Genomic DNA, 22,325 nt, shown 5'->3' with positions numbered 1-22,325 from the left:
GGGCTAAATGCAAAGAGAGACTGAAGTGAGATCGCTGCTTTGTTAACATTGAAAAACCACAACAAAGGCTGATAAAGGTGGAATTAAAACAAAAGAATAATGATAAAAGAATAATGCAGATAATGTGTCGTACCTGGCGGAGGTGTGAAAGACTCGTTTGGTGAGAACAATAGAATAATGAATCGGGCAGCTTTCAAAACACACATACAAAATACACAGCAGTGTTTACATGTGAGATCTCACAGAAATGACAAGTGCCATAAATCAATCTGATTAGCCTTCTCTAAAAAACACACATGACATGGCCTTAGAAAATATTTAATAAAATTCACAGTTTTACAGATTAGATTATGAAATTTCTAATGAAGTTTTGAAAGACTTGTGACTTTAGCTACACTCTATTTCTAAACTCATATCTTACATCAGCACATTTTTAAATACATTTAAAAAAATATGTTTTTAATATTTTTATTTTTGTTTTTATGTTTGAGCTTATATATCTCTATTATCATAACAGTCTGAGTGATTCATGTATCATAAAAATGGCCCATATGAGCCATGCACTATATTCCAAGTCTTCTGAAGGGATTGTATTTTATATATCTGTAATGAATAGATGGAAATTTAAGCTGTCAAAGTTCACATTCAACTTTCAATTCATGATAAAGAGCAGCTTGGACATTCTTTGGAAATTAGGTTCAGGAACAAAATTAGGGTGATGATATGATGACAAAACATCAATTTTGAGAAAACAATTCTATCATCATTTTTGAAACAGATTAAGATATTATTAATAAAGGGTGAGCGACTGGAAGTAATTGAACCAAACCTTTAAAGCTATAAAAAGTTCATAAAAACAAATGTAACAATATGTGACTAAAAGCCTAAAATAAATCTGTTATAAATCGTATCTCTACAGAAAACTTGGATAAACCTTCTTAATTCATATGGATTACTTTTATAATGTCTTGATGCTTAAAAATTTGGGTTGAATTGATTTGCATGGTAAGACAGAAATTTCTTACCATGACAGAAATGGCTTTATAAAAAATAAAAAAATGTATTTGTATTTCAAAGATGAACATAAGACTTCTGCGGTTGAAACGACTGAGGGCGAGTAATTAATGACAATATATACATTTTTGAATAAATAAAAAAAATCTTTTTAAAGGTCAGATTTTGTGACAAGGGGAAGGAATGAATTAAACTACAATAAAAATATACTTTATATACAGTATACATATTTTTTGGATGTAACATTTTTGTCTACGCCTGTCTTGTGGAGCATGTAAAATATGGATCTCTCTCCCCCGGGACTGAGCTTCCCTTAGGTCCTGATATTGAAATTTCTGATTAAAACTGATTTAAGTCAGAATGAATTCCTAAATGTGAGGCTGAAATCAAAATATGCTCTTTCTGCATCCTGCGATAGCTGGCAGAGAGTGAGTATGTGCGTGAGTGAGTCCATCAAGGAGAGTGTAGGGTTTCTTTACACATTAGTAATCTCCTCTGGCAACCGTGGCTGTCTCCACAAATACATCTCTCCTCCTTTCTGTCCCTCTTTTTCTCCTTCCTTCACTCATGGTCAGGACATCTGTCTGTCTCACTATAGCACACGTCTTATAAACAGATGTTAAGATGCACATGTATGTTAAGCCCAGGGTACCTCAAGTACACCAATGCAAGTTAGCATATCATATTCTAACCATAAGATTAATCTCAACCCTATACAACAACCATGGCAACACATGCTTGTTTCCCTCCAATAGCTAAATTCACACACACACACACACACACACACACACACACACACACACACACACATCTGTCCTTCACTGTTCATTCTGGACTTTGTACAGCTTCTCCTGCGTCAGTGTCATAAACAGTGAAATTGGCCTTGTGGGGGAAAATGTCAAATTGATATCAATCTGTCCACCTCACGTATAAAAATGAACCAAGATTTTGCTAAAACTACCAAAAAAAAAAAAAAAACAACAATGGGTAAATATACTGTAGCTCAAATTTGTATTTAAAGTAAGACTGTTGTTATACAAATGTTAATCATTCTGTCAAAAAAAATATAATAATTTCAAAGGCAGTTTTTTTGGCCCTGAAGAACAGGATCTTTATGGTTTGGGTCTCATTTTAAAAAACATTTTTGAGCCAATCACCTGAGCCGTAAATGCCATGTGACTGATAACTTCTTATATTACAACTCTAATTCTAAACTAGACAGACTGAGAACCTACAGTAAATAAATAAATAGTCACTGGTGAATCTTATATGATATAATATATAACATAAACTATTTTTTGAAATGGGTCTCACCAAGGCTGCTTTTTTATACAGATGCTGTAAAAAACTGCAACATTATGACATATATCATTACAATTTTAAGAAATTATTTTACATTTTAATACATTTTAAAATATATTTCTGTACTGTAGTTTGCTGTGTCACATGATCCTATAAAAAATGCATAAGATTTTTGTGGAAAACAAAAAGCGGAAATAACAACATATTTGTTTGAAAAAGATTTTTTTGCAACAATGCATATTTGATCAATGCATCCTTGCTGAATAAAAGTATTAATTTAACAAAACTTGTGAACAGTAGTGTAAATACAGAATAACACTGATATTTCTAATGCAATACTTATGAGCTGCAGAAGATCAATAAGTTATCTTACTGTCTGTTTTTAAAGCCACAAGCTCTCACAAATAGCCTAAAGAATCCACTAATCAGTTATTTAGAGTATCTTTAGCACAAATGAGGAAGGATTGTGAGATATGAGCCTGTAGACAAGTTTACATACTCTCAGAATGTATGTGTCATGATTCTGCCTTCATGTCCCGACTTTTCTCTAGTCTTGAGGCAGGATCATGACAGACCCGTGTTTTGTGTACAAGCACATGGCCTTGTCTTTGGGCCATGTGCTTGTGTTGTCTCATTCCCTTGCCCCGCCCCCCTTGTTATCCTAGTCTTGTTGTGATTGCCGTATCTGTGCCACCTGTCGTGTCTTAATTGTTCCCCTATTTAGATCTCCTAGTGTGCTCTGTCTTTCGTCGGTTCATTGTTCTACTTATGTGTTCCTACATGTCATTCTCCTGAGATACCTTGTCCTAGAAACCCCTCGAAGAAGTCTTTGTCTTGCAGTGAGTGTTTGTTAGTATTTAGTGTTCAGAGTCTTTGTTTACCTTGTTTATTGTGTTTTGTAGAATTCTTTTAGTGTTCACCCTAGCCCTTGTTTTCCCCCTCGTGGGTTTTGTTTTTCCCCTTTTTGTATAATAAATCTTGTGTTCAGTACATCCTGTCTGCATCTGAGTTCGTCCCAAACCCATCCTCACAACAGAATGAACCGACCAAATAGGAACTCAGCAGACAGGATGTCCCCCACTCCTCAATCCCAATTGGAGTTCCGCCAACAGTGTTGGATGTCGTCCCCCGCCGAGAAGAAAAGGGTTGCCCTGCCATACTCGCCTGAGAACGAGTGGGTTCTCTACAATTATGCCCGGCTGTGGGAGAAGTTCTCCCAGGAGGCGCCGCAGGGTACCCCCCAGAGGTCCCCACCTACCCAGCTGCCGGCGATCCCGGAGGGTCGTGTCCTGGCCGTGGCAACCCTGGGGGATCAGTTACGTCCCTCCCAAGATCCTGAGGTACCTCCCACTACCTTAAGTCTCCCCAACAAGCGAGGGAGACGGCTTTCATGGGAGTCAGCTTCAGAGTCTTCGGCGTCCGAGGCTGCCCTGCCCGAGACCAAACTCCCCCAACCCGCCTCTGACCCAGCTGTAGCCTCTGCACCGCGCCCGAGGAGGAAGAGGAGGAAGAAGGGGCCTGCCGGTCCTGTGACCCTGTCTCCTCCCGTGCCAGCAGCGGAGAGAGCTGGTGTGCCCGAGCCAGCAGCGGAGAGAGCTGGCGTGCCCGAGCCAGCAGCGGAGAGAGCAAGCGTGCCCGAGCCAGCAGCGGTGAGCGTGCCCGAGCCAGCAGCGGTGAGCGTGCCCGAGCCAGCAGCGGTGAGCGCTGGCGTGCCCGTGCCAGCAGCGGTGAGCGCTGGCGTGCACGTGCCAGCAGCGGAGAGCGTGCCCGAGCCAGCAGCGGAGAGCGTGCCCGAGCCAGCAGCGGTGACTGTGCCCGAGCCAGCAGCGGTGAGCGCTGGCGTGCCCGGGCCGGCAAGGATGAGAACTGTCACTAAGCCAGCAGTCACGAGGGCGGAGGAGAGAGCCGCGGCCGACTCTGCAGCCAAGGCTTTACTACAATCGGTCTCATCTCGCAAGGAGATGCCCATTGTAATAGCTGTAAAGTCTTTTTCTGATTATTTGTCCCGTCTTGTTCAGATTTTAGAAGTCCCCGTCAGTCCTGTCTCGTCCCCGGACCCTGTCCCCAGAAATCCCGAGTGTCCTGTCGTTGCCTCCCCGTGTCCCGTAGATGTCGTCTCCCCGTGTCCCGTAGATGTTGTTCCCCCGTGTCCCGTAGATGTTGTTCCCCCGTGTCCCGTAGATGTTGTCCCCCCGTGTCCAGTAGATGTTGTCCCCCCGTGTCCAGTAGATGTTGTCCCCCCGTGTCCAGTAGATGTTGTCCCCCCGTGTCCAGTAAATGTTGTCCCCCCGTGTCCAGTAGATGTTGTCCCCCCGCGTCCCGTGTCTGCTCCTGTCATGTCCCCTGTCAGTTGTCCCGAGACCCCTCCCCGTCCCTCACCACCCAGACCTGCCCGTACCCCCCGTCGTCAGCCTTCGTCCTGTCCTCCTAAGATTCCTACCCCACCCACCCACCCTGGTCTGTCCCCCATGAACTTTGTGGTCCCGCCCCCTCCCCTTCCCTGTTTGTTTTTTTTGATTTGTCACCCTAACCCCGTCATTGTCTATTCATGTTTGCCTTTGTTATTATTTGTCATGTCTTGTTGGTTTTTGTCTCTGTCCCAGTCAGTCTTGTCCCGCGTTTGATGTTCCCTTGGGGAGCGTCTGGAAGCCGCTCCTTAAGGGAGGGGTTCTGTCATGATTCTGCCTTCATGTCCCGACTTTTCTCTAGTCTTGAGGCAGGATCATGACAGACCCGTGTTTTGTGTACAAGCACATGGCCTTGTCTTTGGGCCATGTGCTTGTGTTGTCTCATTCCCTTGCCCCGCCCCCCTTGTTATCCTAGTCTTGTTGTGATTGCCGTATCTGTGCCACCTGTCGTGTCTTAATTGTTCCCCTATTTAGATCTCCTAGTGTGCTCTGTCTTTCGTCGGTTCATTGTTCTACTTATGTGTTCCTACATGTCATTCTCCTGAGATACCTTGTCCTAGAAACCCCTCGAAGAAGTCTTTGTCTTGCAGTGAGTGTTTGTTAGTATTTAGTGTTCAGAGTCTTTGTTTACCTTGTTTATTGTGTTTTGTAGAATTCTTTTAGTGTTCACCCTAGCCCTTGTTTTCCCCCTCGTGGGTTTTGTTTTTCCCCTTTTTGTATAATAAATCTTGTGTTCAGTACATCCTGTCTGCATCTGAGTTCGTCCCAAACCCATCCTCACAACAGTATGTATGTATCTTTGCAGTTCTTTAAAACATCAAGCATTATTTAATGTTAAGGCAACATTTTGTGGGGCTACTAAAATCATCTGAAACCATACAATTATGACACTAATGAAAACAAAATTAGACTCAACATATTATATGTGGGCATGGGAAGGGGAGGACTTCTGCTGAGTGGGTTTACTTTAGCTTTACTCTGGGGACAACTTTGTCTAAACCGGTCGAAATCGGGGGATTTCAAATTTTCCAATTTGAGAAATAAAATGAAATAAAACATGATAAAATAAAATATACATTTAAATGAAATTAAAGTGTAAAAAAAGTTATAAGTAAATACATTTAACAAATTTGAGTTGTCACAATCACAGTTTCGTTCAATTCAAAATTCATCATTGATTAAAAAATAGATTAAAAAACATAATTAGCTTTTTACAAATCAACTGAAAGAAATGGAAAAAAATAATGTTTTCACTGACATATCTATGTAAATGTAGCCTATTTGTGTGGAAAGAAAGTAAAAACTTCTATGCAGTTTGCACAAGACTATTAATTGGTAAGACACAAGGGACATTCTGGTCTTCTGCCATTCACCCTGAATCTGACAGAGCTTTAACTTTGCCCGAGTGTCTGAGTGACCAAAAATTGCTCATAGCAAAACATAGCTGTTTTCAGAGGGCTCAGCAAATACCTACAAAAAGGCTTCCTGCTGAACTAAGGTGTTAAAAAAACTGCCCCTAAACACATAAGCACAGCACAAACACATAATGTACAAGCAAAATCTTTTTTTTCTGGAAAGATCTAAAACTCTGGAGCCGCAGTTCAAAGTTAAACCCACACCACAAAGACTGTGAGCCGGCTGATTTCCAAAGGGCAAATAATGCTCATTTTGCACTCTGAGATGGGAGGAATGGGCTAGAAACAGGAAAGGCCCATGTATCGAACTGCTTAAGCATGAAATTTGATTATGCTTGAAGTCAAATGTACAACATGGCAAGGACTCTGACGCAAATGTTGTAGAAGTGTGATTCCAAGATGAAGAGAGGCTAACCGATCCAGTACTGTCATCCCAGAAACCTGAGCCATGAGGGAACCATCAATCTAGTTTGATGGACAAAGAATCCATCACGTGCTGAGAAATCACCTCAGTGTCCGGATCCAAAGTCAAGGCAGTAAAAAAATAATTATTCTTGGTTTTCATACATACAGTGGCATGCAAAGGTTTGGGATGCAGTACGTTTTTTTTATTATATATGTGTGTAGATATAGATAGATGTTTACATTTAGCCAACAAGACAAAAAAATAAAATAAAATTTTAAGTCAAACAAGGAAAATGCTTTTGTACAGTCCAAAACACCCTCTTTTCCCACCATGCACTGAGGCATAAATAAGTTTGATTGCATTTTGACCATTTGACAGTTTGAATTACCCAGTGATTGTTTGTGTCATTTGTAGTACAAATTATCAGTTTTAATAAGTACTTTGCTCTCCTGTGTTAAGTACTTTGTGTCTCCTGCATTATCTTGATCAAACATTACTGTAAATACAATTATATTTTTTTGTATTTTGAACTTTCTACTCATTAAAGAATCAATTAAATAACCTTTTTTCTTTTCTTTTTTACATTGATAATAAGTAATGTTTCTTGAGCATCAAACTAGGAAATCGTGGGTGTGGTATGCCAGGGACGCCTGGGCCTTGGACATTACAGCGGGAAGATGGCAGATCGACCAAGGAAGGCTGAGCTTTCTCCAGCACTCTGTGACTGATCTGTTGCCAACACCAAAAAACATAAAGATCTGGGGTGGAGAGGAAGACCCATCATGCAACCAATGTGGAGCAGTCTCCTGTACACTGAACCACATCCTGACTGGTTGTCCAAAAGCATTGGCAGAAGGGCGGTACAGATGGAGGCATGACAAGGTCCTCAATAAAATCGCTAAATGGGTGTAACACCAGCGAGTCAAAGCCAATAACAAGCAGGCCCATCCGCCCAATACCATAACCTTTGTGAGGGAAGGAGACAAAGCTCATAAGACCGGCAAGGTGGCCAAGAACCCACCCTCTTCCTTGCAACGAGCCTCTGACTGGGATTTGAGAGTGGACCTGAAGAGGAAACTTGTCTTCCCACAGGAACATGGCAGCAACCTCCCTCCGACCAGATATGGTCCTGCAATCCAGGAGCACAAAAACCATCATAATTGCTGAGCTTACGGTGTCCTGGGAAGAGAGGTAAGCCACATCCTACCAACTGAAAAAAGCAAAGTACCAGGATCTGGTTGACGAAGCTGCTGTAAAAGGGTGGCATGCAACCAGCTACCCTATCGAAGTCGGTTGCCGCGGGTTCCCTGCAAAATCGGTGCGCTATTTCCTCTAGCGAATTGGCCTGGAGTCTAAACAGCTGAAAAAAGCCACCAGGGATATAGCTGCAGCAGCTGAGTCCAGCTCAAGATGGCTGTGGCTGAAGAGAGCCCACAGTTGGAACCCTTCTGCAGGTGAAGGCTAGCATCTCTGATGTTTACTTCACCGTCTCCTGCATTATCTTGATCAAACATGTGACACTGAAGACTGGATAAATAATGTTGAAAATTCAGCTTTGCCATCAGAAATGTTAATTTTATGGGAAAATATATGAACATAGAAAATAGTTCTTTTTCAGTTGTAATGGTATTTCACAATGATGCTGATTTTACAATATTTTGGAGCAGATAATGCAGCTTTGATGAGCATAAAAGACTTATTTTAGAAATATTAAAACATCTCACTAACTCCAAACTTTTGAAGGGAAGTGTAAATAATGCCATTTTTTTGGCATAAAAATATTAAGCAGATGAATTCAGTTCAAAATAAGCCATGCAAAGTGTATAAGTTCACAGCTAAAAGTCTGTTTATTATCATGAAAGCCATGAGAGCTCATTAAAAGGAGGACGACAGGTCCCTAACCATTACAGAAGCAAAGATGACAGTTCATAACATCTAAATAATGGCAAAAGTGCATAGAGGCGCTACCTGCTTTGTGCTTCTCTCGAGAAGCTTTCCGGATGGAACGGGTGACATCAGCCTCAGATCTGAGGACATTAATCATTTGCCTCACAGCACAGCAAAAGCCACAAGACACTAAGAAGGGACGAGGGAGATTGGGGAGGAGAGTGCAGTCAGAAGCAGACAGGCTCTGGCATTAGGAGGTTAGAGTTTAGGCACAAAGATGGAGTCATTCAGATCAGGAGGAAAAGGGAAGAAAAAATCACTTATGTAATGTGACATTTCTCAGAGAAATATGATATAAGCAGGAAGGAACATCTGTTGGGTTTTGGTTGTTGCATGAAAGCAAATGGGTGTTAAATACAAGAATGCGCCAGAATTTGTGATGCCTGCTAAAAAGGAAAGTCATTTTAGAAACAAAACAAGTTATTACATTTTAACTAAAGACTATTAATATGACTATTTTGTCTATTTAGAACAATGTAAACCAACAAATCATTCAACAAGACCAAGTAAATAGACCAGATTTTGATTTCAAGTCAATTTTAACTTGTTAGATCAGGTACAAACTCACAACACAGAGTAGACAAAGGCCTAAGGACATCAGACTGTGATTTACATATTACCAAATTCTGTCTCAACCCCAAACAATCTCAAGCAAAGAGTGGAATCTGATTGCTCGCGTTTGACAGATGATTGTTTCTATGCCTTGAGCTGTTCTTGTGTCCAATCTGTCATAGAGAGGAACTATATCAGTTTAAAGATGTTGTGAAACACACTAAAACCCAACAAGTGTACAGTAGTTTAACGCCAGCGACAGGATAGAGAGCACGGTCGAGCAACTCTACACCTGTAAGAGGCTCTGCTCAACTAAAAATAACTCACAGGACACAGGTGGCACATCTGGTTTTGATGACCACTTGTCTGCACTAGCAGCCTGGCTGTTGTTATAAAACCACATAACATGTTGTGAATTAATTTGTTAAAAGATTACATAGTTTACAGTTTATAACAAAAATAATATGAAAGATTTAAAGGGACAGCTCACAAATTCCGGCATTACTTTATTACCCACATGTCTTTTTAAACTTGTATGACTTTCTTCTGCAGAACAGAAAAATATCAAGTTGGTATATATATATATATATAGACTATTCCATTTGTCCTTGAGTTTGATTTGAGAATTGGATCAGTCATATACTTAAAGTAATTATTATTTATTTATCTATTGGAGGGGTTGGTTGGATCAACGTGATTCATTTAAAAGATCTGACTCAAATAAATTATTTATTCACGAATAGGATGTCAGAGACGAAACATGCCAAAAAGAAATAGGTCACATGTTCATCACAGATTGCCTGTATTTTATCTCCACTAAACGTCGTAAACGTGTCATATGAACTACTTTTATTATACTTCGGTGGTCATTTTTGTGTTCTATTTTGAGGAATGAACTCAGGTCACCATTCTCAAAACAGTTGTTAGAAATCGCTGTAGTTTTAGCAGCACTGTACTGTACAAACCTACATTGCAATACCACATTTATACATTACAGTAAAATACTGTAATACAACCAACTAATACTTAAAATGTATGGGGGGAGGATAAATACTTTTACACAAATTAAAAACTTTTATGCACCATTTGTCCAAACGCAACAAACAAAACTCTGTAATTTTTCATTCTATCAAATGATCATAGTGTATTTTTGATTGGCTCTAAACTGACAACTTATTTGGTTAATCATACACTTGACAAAAAAAAAAAATGCTTTTTCCTAAGCATCTAGACATTTATCACAACTGCTTCAGAATTTAAGTTTGAGATCATTCAGGTGGAAAATCAAGATTATTTTCAAATTGAACAGCAGCAATGTTGACATAGTGGTCCAGAACAGCATCACCAGCCTCTAAGAAAGAGGCCTGTGGACATATTGAGACAGGAGTTTATTAAGCATGGATTCAAACCTCTTTTTTCTTTTTCTCCTTTGCAAGTGCAGCAAATATGTAGTCTAGATAAAATGCAATGAAATTCACTTCCAGATGTAAATGAAAAGCAAGATACATAATTCAGGATAATTAATGTAGCAACACACATTCAGTGGTGGCCAAAATTATTAGAACACTGTTACTTTCACCAGCTTAAAAAAAAACAAAGTCTGTATGGCTGTGCTAACTGTTTTTAGAACAAGTAGGCTACATTGCATTGGAGAAAAGTGTCAAATCGATAAAAAAAAAGAACTTAACAAACCGCCACTGAAACGCGATGCAACGCTGAAAGATATCGCTCTGACGCATGTGCATCTCCAAACAACTGTCTCCAAAAAAGCGGACACGGAACGCGCGTAACGTCCCTGTGTAAACACAACTTCTGGCTTGAAAAGTACTGGTCTATCTTCCGCTCTTGGAATACAAAAACGTAAAATTCTTTTGCAATTATAGCCAACAAAAATGCTGATAGTAAGAAGTGAAACAACTCAGAAATCATAACAATAATAGCAAGTTTTGCACTGCCTACTTACAGATGGGAGTCGGGAAATTGTATAGCGCTTCCACAGCTGAATAAAGACAGAACTAGAAGAATAGCAGTGGACAATCTGAACGCATCCATTCTTCTGACTGACATCCAACAACAGACGAGTTTCTCCCACTAAAATCCACTGAAGTGACCCTCCTAAAGCAGCCGAGCTGGCGCCATGAGCGCCGCTATACTTCCAAAATCAAATCTCAGATGTTTCTGGTCCCTCCAGCTACTTCAGCCTGTGCCCTGTTGAATCAGTTCAGATGTTTCTCCAGAGATGTGGAGACTGGCAGGGCGTTTCCGTGTCTCTCCGCTTTGACAGTACGTTAAGAGAGTCTGTGGCGGATCAGTTTCCACACGCCCCCCCACCCATCTGCGCGCGATCTCCATCACGCGTGTGGCTCCATACAAGGAGCGCGCGCCGCACAATAGATACTGTACGCGCTGCGAGGCATCACGAGCTCATAGCGTTGAATGACAAGTTAGAGTTTTATCAGATAGATAGATATATGAACAATAGATAGATGAACTCTTCAAATACAGTTTTAGTTTAATACAACAAACTGCTATTATTGCCTCAAAAATAAAGATACTCTTCCCTGTAAACAAGTTGACATTTTGTGATAATGATCTTCAACCTATTAAGCAGCTGTAGGTTTCTGTAGAATTTGGCATCTTATTGTATGTATATAGCCCCAGCCAGGCACAATTATTGCTAAATGTTTACAGATTGACAGACAGACAGACAGTCAGTGAGACAGACAGGAACAAACACACACAGTTAAATTATGAGAACATTATGTTACTGAGAGTAATAGCATTTATTAAATTATGATTATGGAAATTATGTGTCCAACTAAAAAGTTTCAAAAATAAAAGGCATATAATAATCAATTATATATAACTCTTTGGGCTGACATTTTGAGAACATTTGTAAAGGCCATATAACTCAGAGAGAGAGAGAGAGAGAGAAATACATTTAGATCGAACTTTTAAAGATTGACACTATAAAGCAAATATCTCAGTTCTTAAAAAGGTGTCTATTATCAAATGGCAAAGAGGAAATAAATCTTCCGTGACAATATAAATATATTTTTAGTAAGTTTTTTTTGCAGGTTAGATTGCTCCCTAAGGTTATGATTTCTATGTTATGAAAAGATATGCAGTGTTCGCTGTCTGGATGGGGAGGTGAGCTGCATTTACTGACTTTGATCTCAGCAAATATGAGGATTTACACTCGGGCGTATTTGAAGAACTGTGTGATTGTGTGTGCTGGTGTGTGCGCATGTGTTAGCACTTTGAATATGTGAGGTCCACAATGTTAGATGCATAGGTAGCAGTAGTGCATGAAGACAGAAACTCATTCTCATAAAAGCATCCTCACGGATCCAGCAGCACACTCATAACCTCATTTTAAGTGGATTACAGGGCTTCAGTTAGATTAGGTGGTATTAGTAAGAAGAAACAACATCCAATACAAATGCAACCAATACAGAAAAGTGACTGGATAAGACAGACATTATTATGTTTTGACTGATAATCTCTAAATAGCTGTTATTATTAACACTTTATAAAAAGGTCTAATTTATTAACATTGCTAATTTTTTAACCTTTGTTGATGTCAATAAAAATGTTCATATTAGTTTATATAGCATTAACTAATGTTAACATTATAATGTATAGTATGAAATACTGATATCCATTTAATGTCTAAAACTATGATTGTATGTGACACAGTATGAGAAGAATAAACACTGAAAATATTAAAAGTAATCAAAATTAAATGGGGGGGGGTGCACAATTAAATATAAAAAATCAGCCAATAGCCCATCATAAAAAGGTCTCCTCTAATAATTCGCTAAACTGCAATCAATCAATCATACAACTTAGTATTTTTATCTTTTGTTTTCCAGGATACGTGTCTGTTTTCTGTAAAAAAAATTAAAAAATGTTTTTTTGTTAGTTTAGCTTAAATCACACTTATCTGCCAATGGCATTTCCTTGGAAATTAAGTTATTTTCCTACCACAATTTTTTACTTGTTTAAACTTAAACTAACTTCATTTTGATACATTTAGTCATATAGTCCAGTCATAAAGTACATATAGTCCAGAAACAAGACTATATGATAAACCTTTTTTTTTTTATTCCCTCAAGTAAATGTGTCTCGACTTAAGAATGTTAAGATATTTGTACTGGAAAACAAGACACAAATACTGAGAAAAATTATTTGTTTGCATTGCAGTGGCCAATAAGGTACAGCTATATGATGCATTCTACAATTGTCAGGGTGTCTATCACTGTACAGGATATGCATATATGGGGTCATCAGGAGTTCATGGTTCATCCCCCAGGATGTGAGCTACAGAGCAGGCAGGTAGGGCAAACGCTGTACACACTATCCACAGATTACCTGATCTCAGTCATCTCCTAGAAACACAACACTATCTATTCACAGCCACGGGAGTCACCCGAGTTATCCCAACTCTGTAGCTGAAGAGGACGCACTCTTCAAAAGGCAGAAGATGAATGACAGTAAATCAGCAAAAGATAAAAAGAGCAAGGAAAAGCACAGACAGACAAAGGAAGAAGAGGAATGCAGAAAATACTTTTTAATAAAAAAGGTAACATGCCCTGTCAGTGAGGTACATCTACTCAATTTGCAGTAAATGACCTGGCAGGCGATGCCAAAGAGAGCACTGTGGTACATTTACTGACATCAGGGTGCGTGGGGCTGTTATGGATCCCTCTGTTGGGATTACATTGAGTGATGCTGGTGGGTTTTATTGCCACTTGGAGAGGGTACAGCTGTTGGGGGAGGTAGAGATTATGGAGTAAAATATGAGCAAGTGCTTTGTTTTTTCTCTCTGGTTACTCTTAATGCTCCATAACTTTCATGTTTTTAGATGGATGATTATGATATAAAAGTCAAAGTAATTCATATGCTTCATATTACACTATATTAGACCCCTAACCTACAGGATTGGGCCAAATTCAAAGTCGATTATTTTGGCTGTATTAAAAATAAAACAATTCAATCTTTAATAGTTTCTTTAATTCCATCCTTGTCCCTGTGTGTAAAGCAGATAAACCTATACATTTCAGATATTTTTTAAACCTGTAAAGCTACAAATGAAAGTTTTACTTGACAAAGTTTTGTGTTTGGTGAAAAATTGGTTGAAATTGAACTGTAATGTACTGTAAAAGTCATTCTCAGTTTAATTCTGAATTTCAGAAGTGGACAAGTTTGCCGTCTGATAGCTTTCATGTGATACATGTCAGTTTGGCAAGTATCTCCTCAAGGCAAAGTAACTGCAGTACATTTCAGTTCATTGTTTAGATTGTTGAAAGTCATCAATTATAAATGCAGACCTAGAAAAAATAAACAGGACTTGCACGACAGCCTGAACTGGATAATGATGATAATAATAAGCGCCATGTATATTTAGACCTGGTGTCTTGCTTTAATTTTTAACATAGTCATTTGGCAGGCCAAATCAGCCTTATGCTCTGTCTCTGTCCCAGTAACTAATGATTGTGTGTTAATATTTAAAATTGGCCTAATAATTTTCCTTGCTTAGCTCTTAGGTGTAGGTACTGTAGATCCATTTGGGGACCATTTCCTTTGAGGAATACTGACTTCATTAAATTAAATGACCAAGTTTTGTTTTACATCTTTCCCAAAAATAATATCAATAGTGGCCATCTATGTGGGGCACCATGTGTCACCCCAACTGAGTTTATTCCCCTCTGAATCAACACCCAGAGCTGATTCTATAAGCAGGTTTTAGCTAACTGGGTTGCTCTCCTCCAGAAAAGGGTTTTGTTCGTAATGTTAAACTGCAGAAGAAATTAACCCTGATTCCTATTTTCACTTTACATGAAAGAAAAAGCATGCAAACAAACATTTTTGTCTAAAGGCAATGTGAATGTTTGGACATGAACTGACTTACGTGTCAGAAACACATGAATTGGGTACGGTGGCGGGCATCTCTGTCCTTTTACTTGGCTGCCCTTCTTGTGGTTTTAGGCCTCAGGATTGTAGAGAATAATCTGTCAAATAAAAATATATAATTTGGTTGCTTTTCAGAATATTCATTATTACAGCATATGGTATTTATTCCAGAAACACATTTTTAATTAATTCTTTTTAATCAAGCTTTTCCTCCAATCAGGGTTTACCAAGTGTAATTTATTAATTAATCTATCCCATGGAGATTGGTTCCAAGGCAATTGAGGACTACTGAGTCCCATAAGTTACATAAGAGTTTGGGAACGTTAACTTACAGGTTTGATGCCAGATAAACATGTGAGTTGAAAACACAGATGATAACCTCAATGTCTTACAGATGCCCTTAAATTTTTCAAAAATGTTCATGATCAAAAAATGTTGTGCCAAAAACAATTTGCTATTTGGCATTGCAGCCATTCGGTGGCTTTGTTAGCAGCAATCGGTTTTGGAAATACTTGAGCTGAGAATGCAGATGGAGCCACAGAATGAAGAAAATCTAGCAGAAAAGAAGCTGGCCACCAATACATGACCTGGATGCAGTCCAACAGCTCTGCCTGCAACCAGGACACCAGCAAAAGAGATGCAGCTTCACAGCATCACAGCTTCCTGGCTAATGAGGTGCTGATTCCCTTCTGGTTCGGATTTATTTACAATTCACCTAAAAAGACGGCAATTGATGAAAGGCGTGTAACTTCACATGAGAGGCGCACATACTCAACAGGTGTCAATACTGCCACTTAGTCAATATGCAACATGTTCAGGGATTCAGAAGATCTTAGTAATAAGTATCACATATTTTAAAGATTCAGACTGGAGAAGGAGGTTTTAACACCTGAAGAAAGTGATCTGTTAGCATTGTCATTCATTTTAATGACAGTAAAAGCCTGGACATATTCTCAATGAAATCTGCCACCTTTATTATTGTTAACTAAAATGATTTTTTTTTTTTTTCGCTGAATTAAAATGTCTAAATATCAGAAATAAAAAATAAATGTTTTTCCATTGACTTTTGGATTATTGCATAAAAAAATATCTGTGACCAAAAAAAGTTTGTGACGATTTTTTAAATCATTTTCATAAAAAAACATGACTTTAATGAATTACACTGAGGTTGCATGACTTAAGCGTTACTACAACTAAAAATGAAAATCAGAAACGCTGGCAACTAACTGAAATAACGTACTAAAATAATTATTAAAAAGCCTAATAAAATAAAAGTACACCATAAATTACAAAAAATTCAACTATTTAAAATGAAAACTGAAAAATACATTTACTTATCTGATGCTATAATAGAGAACTGCATTTTTCATTATTATTATTATTATTATTGACTTTTGGATTATTGCAGAAAATACGCTCTGTGGCCAACAAAGGTTAATGATCTTTACAGGTTTCATTCATGAAAATAATCTTCATAAACAAATGAATTACACTGATTTCACTGTTACAACAACTAAAAATGAAAATCAGAAATGTTTGCAACAAACTGAAATAAGTACTAACATAAGCCTAATAAAACAAAAGAACACCAAAAATGAAGAAAAAAAAAAAACTAATTTAAAATACAATATAAATGTAAATTATACCAAAAAACACTGTTGTCCAGTCCAGTGGTTTTTAGTTAATCGCCTGAGATTGTCATGATTCAGCCCTCGTGTTCTTGATTTTCTCTAGTCTTGAGGCAGAATCATGACAGGCCGGTGTTTTGTGTGCAAGCACATGGTCTTGTCTTTGGGTCATGTGCTTGTGTTGTCTCGTTCTCTTGTCCCCGCCCCCTTGTTATCCTGTATTGTCATTATTGCTTTACCTGTGTCACCTGTTATGTTATCATTAGTCTCCCTAATTCAATCCCCTTGTGTTCGCTGTCTGGTGTGGTTCATTGTTACACATTGAAAGACCTGTGGATTGTATTTCTTTCGTGTGTTTACCTAAGTAAAGAGTCTTTTTTTGTTATACTGTTTGTTTTTAGTCCAGTCAAAGACTTGTTAAGGTTTTGTCTATTCCCTAGTCATTGTTTTCCCCCTCTTTGTCAATCAATAAACCTTGTGTGTAGTGCATTCTGTCTGCGCTTGGGTTCATCCCTGCACAGTCGTGACAGAGATATAAATGTCGTGTGATTTATCACTCTAGAGCTGCAGGAAATGACATCATGACAGGGATGACACTAACCATACTAAATTGTCATTAGTGCAAACAGATGTCACAGACGCAACCCTATTCTGTTTGTATTGTATTTTGAGATTGGATTTGTGAGGTCTGACATTCTCAAACCTTGTTTTAAAAAGCATAGATCTCACTGTATCTGACTGCTGTTCATGTAAGACTGACTTTATCTGTAAATATCAAAGGTCTGCTTATACAATAAGAGCCCAAATGGGCCTGTTGTTTCTCCAGGCAGCTGAGGTGTAATTGTGTTATTATGTCTAATGGCTCACTTCATACAGAGTGTCACATGCTAAGGAAGAAAGAAAGCAGACCGACAGGTAAGGGAATGCCAAACTAGACTAAACACTGGCTTGAGATTTAAACTCAGATCCAGCAAGCCTAGATCTTTATACTGGTCTAAGCAGAAATAACCTCTTTCACCTCTATTCGAATATTCCTCCGCTAATGAGACTGGAGGTTGGTGACCATGGAGAAACATATTGCGCATAAACAAAGGAACAACATGGCTTTAATTGTCAGCAGCATGAGGTTTGTTTGTGTGACTCATCAAAGCCAAAGTGAAGAGCATCAATGCAGATCTTTGATAAACAAACAGCTCTTTAGAAGTCCACATCTGAACCTTTGAAGAGGGAAAAACAATGCTGACGAAAGAGAAAAAGAGACGGACAGGTGTCCCCTGATCAAAGTGGACACCCAAAGAATCTCCTCCGTCCTCTATTGTTTCTCTCGCCGCCTAGATCGACAAATCTATTGCGTTACGTAACAGAAATGAAAATAAATCAAGAGTCTACTGTCCTTCATTGAGTCACAGCTCTGAATCTGTCTCACGAGAACACTCTACATAAACACTTTTTGTGTTTATGTAGGTGTAAAAAGGAATTAAATAGCAGCATATCCCAGAACATTCCGTGTCGAGTCAGTTTATCAAATCAATCAAACAACCATTAAGCCATAAAAACAAATGGGATTCTCATCCATTAAAAGTAATTAAAAGTGTGTCAAATAAAATGACAACAAATAAAATATAAGCAAAAAACACACAAGTCAACTGACCCTTTCCAGGAAGTTTGATTGACATTCAGTCTGACCAATCATAATGCCAAATCTGCCATTTTGTCTAACAAACCAGACAGGAGAGTAGATTAATTTTGGTGGACTTTAACTTGAAAAATGGTCTGTACTGACATCTTTTGGCGGTGTGAACAAGAACCTTCTGATGTTCATTCATGTTTATTTCATGCTATAATTAGTATCACCATTTTAAGTAGTGACCAGACTCGTCAACCCATTTCACACAATCTCAACTGCCGTTTATGAGCACTGTTCATTCATACTAAACATTTAAGCCAAATGTTTTCAAACTTATGGTGTACAATACAGCCTCCGTGCTCTTAGTATCCCAAACACAAATCATTTTTATAATCATTTATTTATATTTTCATTGTCTGGCTTTTTGGGATTTGGGTATGGAGTTAAATGGTAGAATACATTTTTTTTGTTGTAGTATTATATCACATTGTGAGTGTATATTAGCACCGTTTGTTGTTTTCTCCTGGCCACTAACAGTGTTTGGACTCGGAAGAGGTTACGCGTGACGTAAGTCTTTGAGATGAACGCTTCACATGCTGCTTGAACCTAAGCACCATCTGTCAGGACATACTAAAGAGCCACAAAATGGCATATATTGTCAGAATTTCTTACAAAATGACAAAACTTGAAAGCTGATACTTTGTTTCATACCAAAAGTAACCTGCTTTGTCTCGCCTGTCAGTGTGTTGTCAGTGTGTCAATTTTCTCTTTGCTCCACAAAGTATTTTTCACTGTGTGAAAACATGGTGTGTGGTGTGAGAGCATTGTCGGACACAGCAACAGTAACTAAGGGGGTGGGTCTTTGTGAAGGTGTCAATTAAAAACACACCATTTCCTCAATATAACACAAACAACTGCTATGAACACAAACTGTTATCAAGAATTAACAATGAACTGAAACTGCTGGGAATCATGGGAAATTAATTACCTGATCTGATGCTATAATAAAGAACTGCAGTGATGGGAGTTAGCATCATCCAACCTGGAAGTTAGCATCATCCTAAATTACATATTTCCATTGACTTTGGAATAATAGGCTAATCCAATTATCCAATTTCCATTGGATTGTTGCAGATATGTGGCCAACAAAAGTTCATTATTTCTACAGGTTTCATTCATGAAAATAATCATAAACAAATATAACTTTTATGAATTACACTTAGGTCGCATGACTTACCACAACTTAGCTTCTGACAACTCTTTCATTCTTTATTTAAAATATACAAGTTGGAATGTGGCAGATCTTGTTTCAACCACAGACCATATTAAAAGCATTTAAACAAACACATTCCAAAAACTGAACAGAAGTGCTTATGCTAACTTGTTTCCAAGCTTTAGGATTCATTCCTTAAGCATTCTATTAAAGTAAATGCTAATGCTTCTAGCTACATGTATGTCATGTCAGAAATGTGCCAGAATGCAGTTCTTAACAATGAAAATACATTATTCTTCCACTGTTGCATGAAAGGGCAATAAAGTTTAAATTTACCATAAAATGTCTTCTTATAGGGACACGTTTCTCTGTCAGATCAACCCCCTTCATGGTGGAGAAACATTTTAAAGGGATTTTTGGTAAGAATGCCACCTATAAACTTTTAGCTATAAAGTTTTAACTAGCTACCTGAATAAATAAGTTAAGTAGCAACTATATCACCCCCTTAAGTTCTGGAGTATTGACAATACAACAGGACTGCACACTTGCCATGCATTTTTACTTCAGACTTTAATGTTTATGGCCTAATATGAAGCAGACACCTCACACATGTGACTGGACCATAATAAACAAATCCTTTGACATCTGATGACATTTATAAAATACAGTTTTCAGACTCTAGCATCACTTCTCCAGTCAGGACACACACACACACGATATGGCTGGCTGTTTCAGCTCTTGATTGCAGACAGATGTCTGCATCTCGCAGCTCTCAGCAGCAGATGTGCCTCGTCTGGCAGACACCAGCAGAGGAAGCTCAGGATCACAGATACGACGCTATAAAGATCTCAGCATCTCATTGCTACTTGTCAACCAAGCCTCATCTGATTACACGGCGAAACAGCTGTGGCTATACAGCACAAACACATTTTTACATGACAATGTATGAATATAACGTAATGAGACGAGATCCGCATGAGACTGAATCACTGTCTTGCATAAGCAGCAATCTCCTTCTGGCTCTCTTGGGTATGTGTCATAGACATACGGAGATAACACATACATAAATCTACTCATCCACTTCTCTCTCTATTTTTCCCATAAGACTAAGAGCACTGTGGGCAATATCATCTTTAAGTTAAGTGGAAGAGTTGCTAACTTTTTCATTTGTATTCATAAACCAACCTCACTGAGGTTAGAAGACACATATTTAACCTTACTTTGGATTAAATGCTCTCAAACATCATTCCCAATCATGGAGGTCTTTGATAGATGGTATTGCACCAAGAGGAGCTCGCTGGGCCGCAGCAGGTGGAGAGAAAGGTGTGATCCATCATGGCGGCCTGGCAGTCTGATGCCCTTCCGAGTTACTCACACACATCTGTCACAGCATGGGAACACCACGGTAGACTCAGAGCACCAACCAACACTTGTCTGTCTGCTGGAGGGAACTTCTGTCACCTGTCCTCAGACCTGTGAAACAGCGGGCAAAATAACCAACGAATTGTCAGGTTTAGCTGGTTGACTGGACACAAACCCTGTTGGAAAAAGAAAACAGTGTATGCTGGTTAGGTATTGTAATAATATAATCTCCATAATCATCGGAAAGGAGGAGGCGGGAACCGGCGTACAATCAAACATCATTTTAATAATTCAAAATAAACGCAAAACAGCGCATCAGCCCCTCACGGACGACTGATGCACGCAAATAAAAAGCAAACTAAAGCCCAGGCCTGGTCCTCTCTCGTCCTTCGCTGTCGTCGCTCCAGTTTAATATCCTTCCATCTCCTACGTGGGACTCGAGACCGGTGGTGGGTCGCAGGTGTAGCTCATCTCCAATCACTACACCGGCCTCACTCCTCGTTCCCACGTCCCTCGGGCCCCGCCCCACTCGTCACAGGTATGTTGTGAAGCAGCTTGGTAGCTGGTTTCATCTGGCCCTGAGCAAGAGCTATCAGCACTTGACCATCTTAAACCAGCTACTTTCCTTCAAAACATACCTAACCAGCATATGCGGGGGGCAGTGGATTAAGAGACATTCTTTTTAACTAAAAAAAAAAACACAATTATTTAACCAATTTTTTGTGTGATTTTGTAGATATTCAATTTGAATATATTGTACAGCACTTTGCTATAACAATTTTTCTTCTTAAATGTGCTTTATAAATAAACTTAAGCATGAACTTCCACTAAGCTCAACTTTATATATTCACAATCGCTATTTTAACTTATCCTTCAATTTGTAAAAACAAGCAAAAAACATGAGTACAATAACATATTTACAATTTAAGTCTATTAGGCAATGCATCCCTGCTTAAAACCCTTTGGTTAAGCTGTTTTTTTTGGCAGGTTTTAGGGCCAACCAGTTTGCTCAGGGCTGCGAGGCCAGTTTAAACCAGCTCAGTAAATAACTTTAACTGGTTTAAGCAGGGTTTTTTTTTTTTTTTTTCAGTAGGGATTTTACCGGAAACAACATTAAAACCAAGTATAAGCAGATATTATATGTTAACACTGAACTAGTGTGACAAAGTCTCTTACTAACCTTGTTGGCTAACTACTAGCAGCATTAACTGGATTAACAATTAGTAGTCTACTGCTTAAACAACTTTACATTTCATAGCACACCATTTTGTATGGAAGAACTAATATAATAATTTAAAATAAAATAAAAAGGCTGTCCTCATTGAATTTATTTTCCTTTAAATCATGTCGTGATGTGTTGTGATGGTATTGTGTTTTTGTAAAATGCACTGCTTATGCAGTCATGTAACAGTGTGTATTTTTGAGCTATGAGGATGTCTACAACCAAGAGCGATCTGCTTCACCGAAAATGACCAAAAGATCTCAGCTGTGAAAATGTTGAAATTAATTCAGCACTACAAGCATGATACAGTCCC

At 38.7% G+C, this 22,325-nt stretch overlaps 1 protein-coding gene and 1 long non-coding RNA gene across 5 annotated transcripts in view; one reads left to right on the top strand and one right to left on the bottom strand.

Moving 5' to 3' along the window:
- The window catches only part of LOC127956800 (voltage-dependent calcium channel subunit alpha-2/delta-1), a 78,162-nt gene extending 63,101 nt beyond the window's left edge, over window positions 1-15,061 (bottom strand). For 2 of the 4 annotated variants that reach the window (XM_052555002.1, XM_052555005.1), the window contains exon 1: window positions 11,008-11,340. In XM_052555002.1, coding sequence (XP_052410962.1) covers window positions 11,008-11,111 — 104 coding nt within the window. In that variant the 5' untranslated portion in view covers window positions 11,112-11,340. Of the gene's footprint in view, window positions 1-11,007; window positions 11,383-14,958 lie in introns of those variants that run through there. The other 2 variants (XM_052555003.1, XM_052555001.1) reach the window with 2 other exon arrangements.
- On the top strand, window positions 2,828-5,464 carry LOC127956801 (uncharacterized). Its single transcript, XR_008153645.1, has 2 exons — window positions 2,828-3,228; window positions 5,388-5,464. It is a non-coding gene; the product is annotated as an uncharacterized LOC127956801 (long non-coding RNA).
- Window positions 15,062-22,325: the final 7,264 nt, after the last annotated feature.

The sequence above is a fragment of the Carassius gibelio genome, chromosome B4 (genome assembly GCF_023724105.1).
Source record: "Carassius gibelio isolate Cgi1373 ecotype wild population from Czech Republic chromosome B4, carGib1.2-hapl.c, whole genome shotgun sequence".
NCBI lineage: Eukaryota > Metazoa > Chordata > Actinopteri > Cypriniformes > Cyprinidae > Carassius > Carassius gibelio.
The sequence above is the reverse complement of the archived record's forward strand: the minus strand, read 5'-3'. Positions and strand labels throughout refer to the sequence as shown.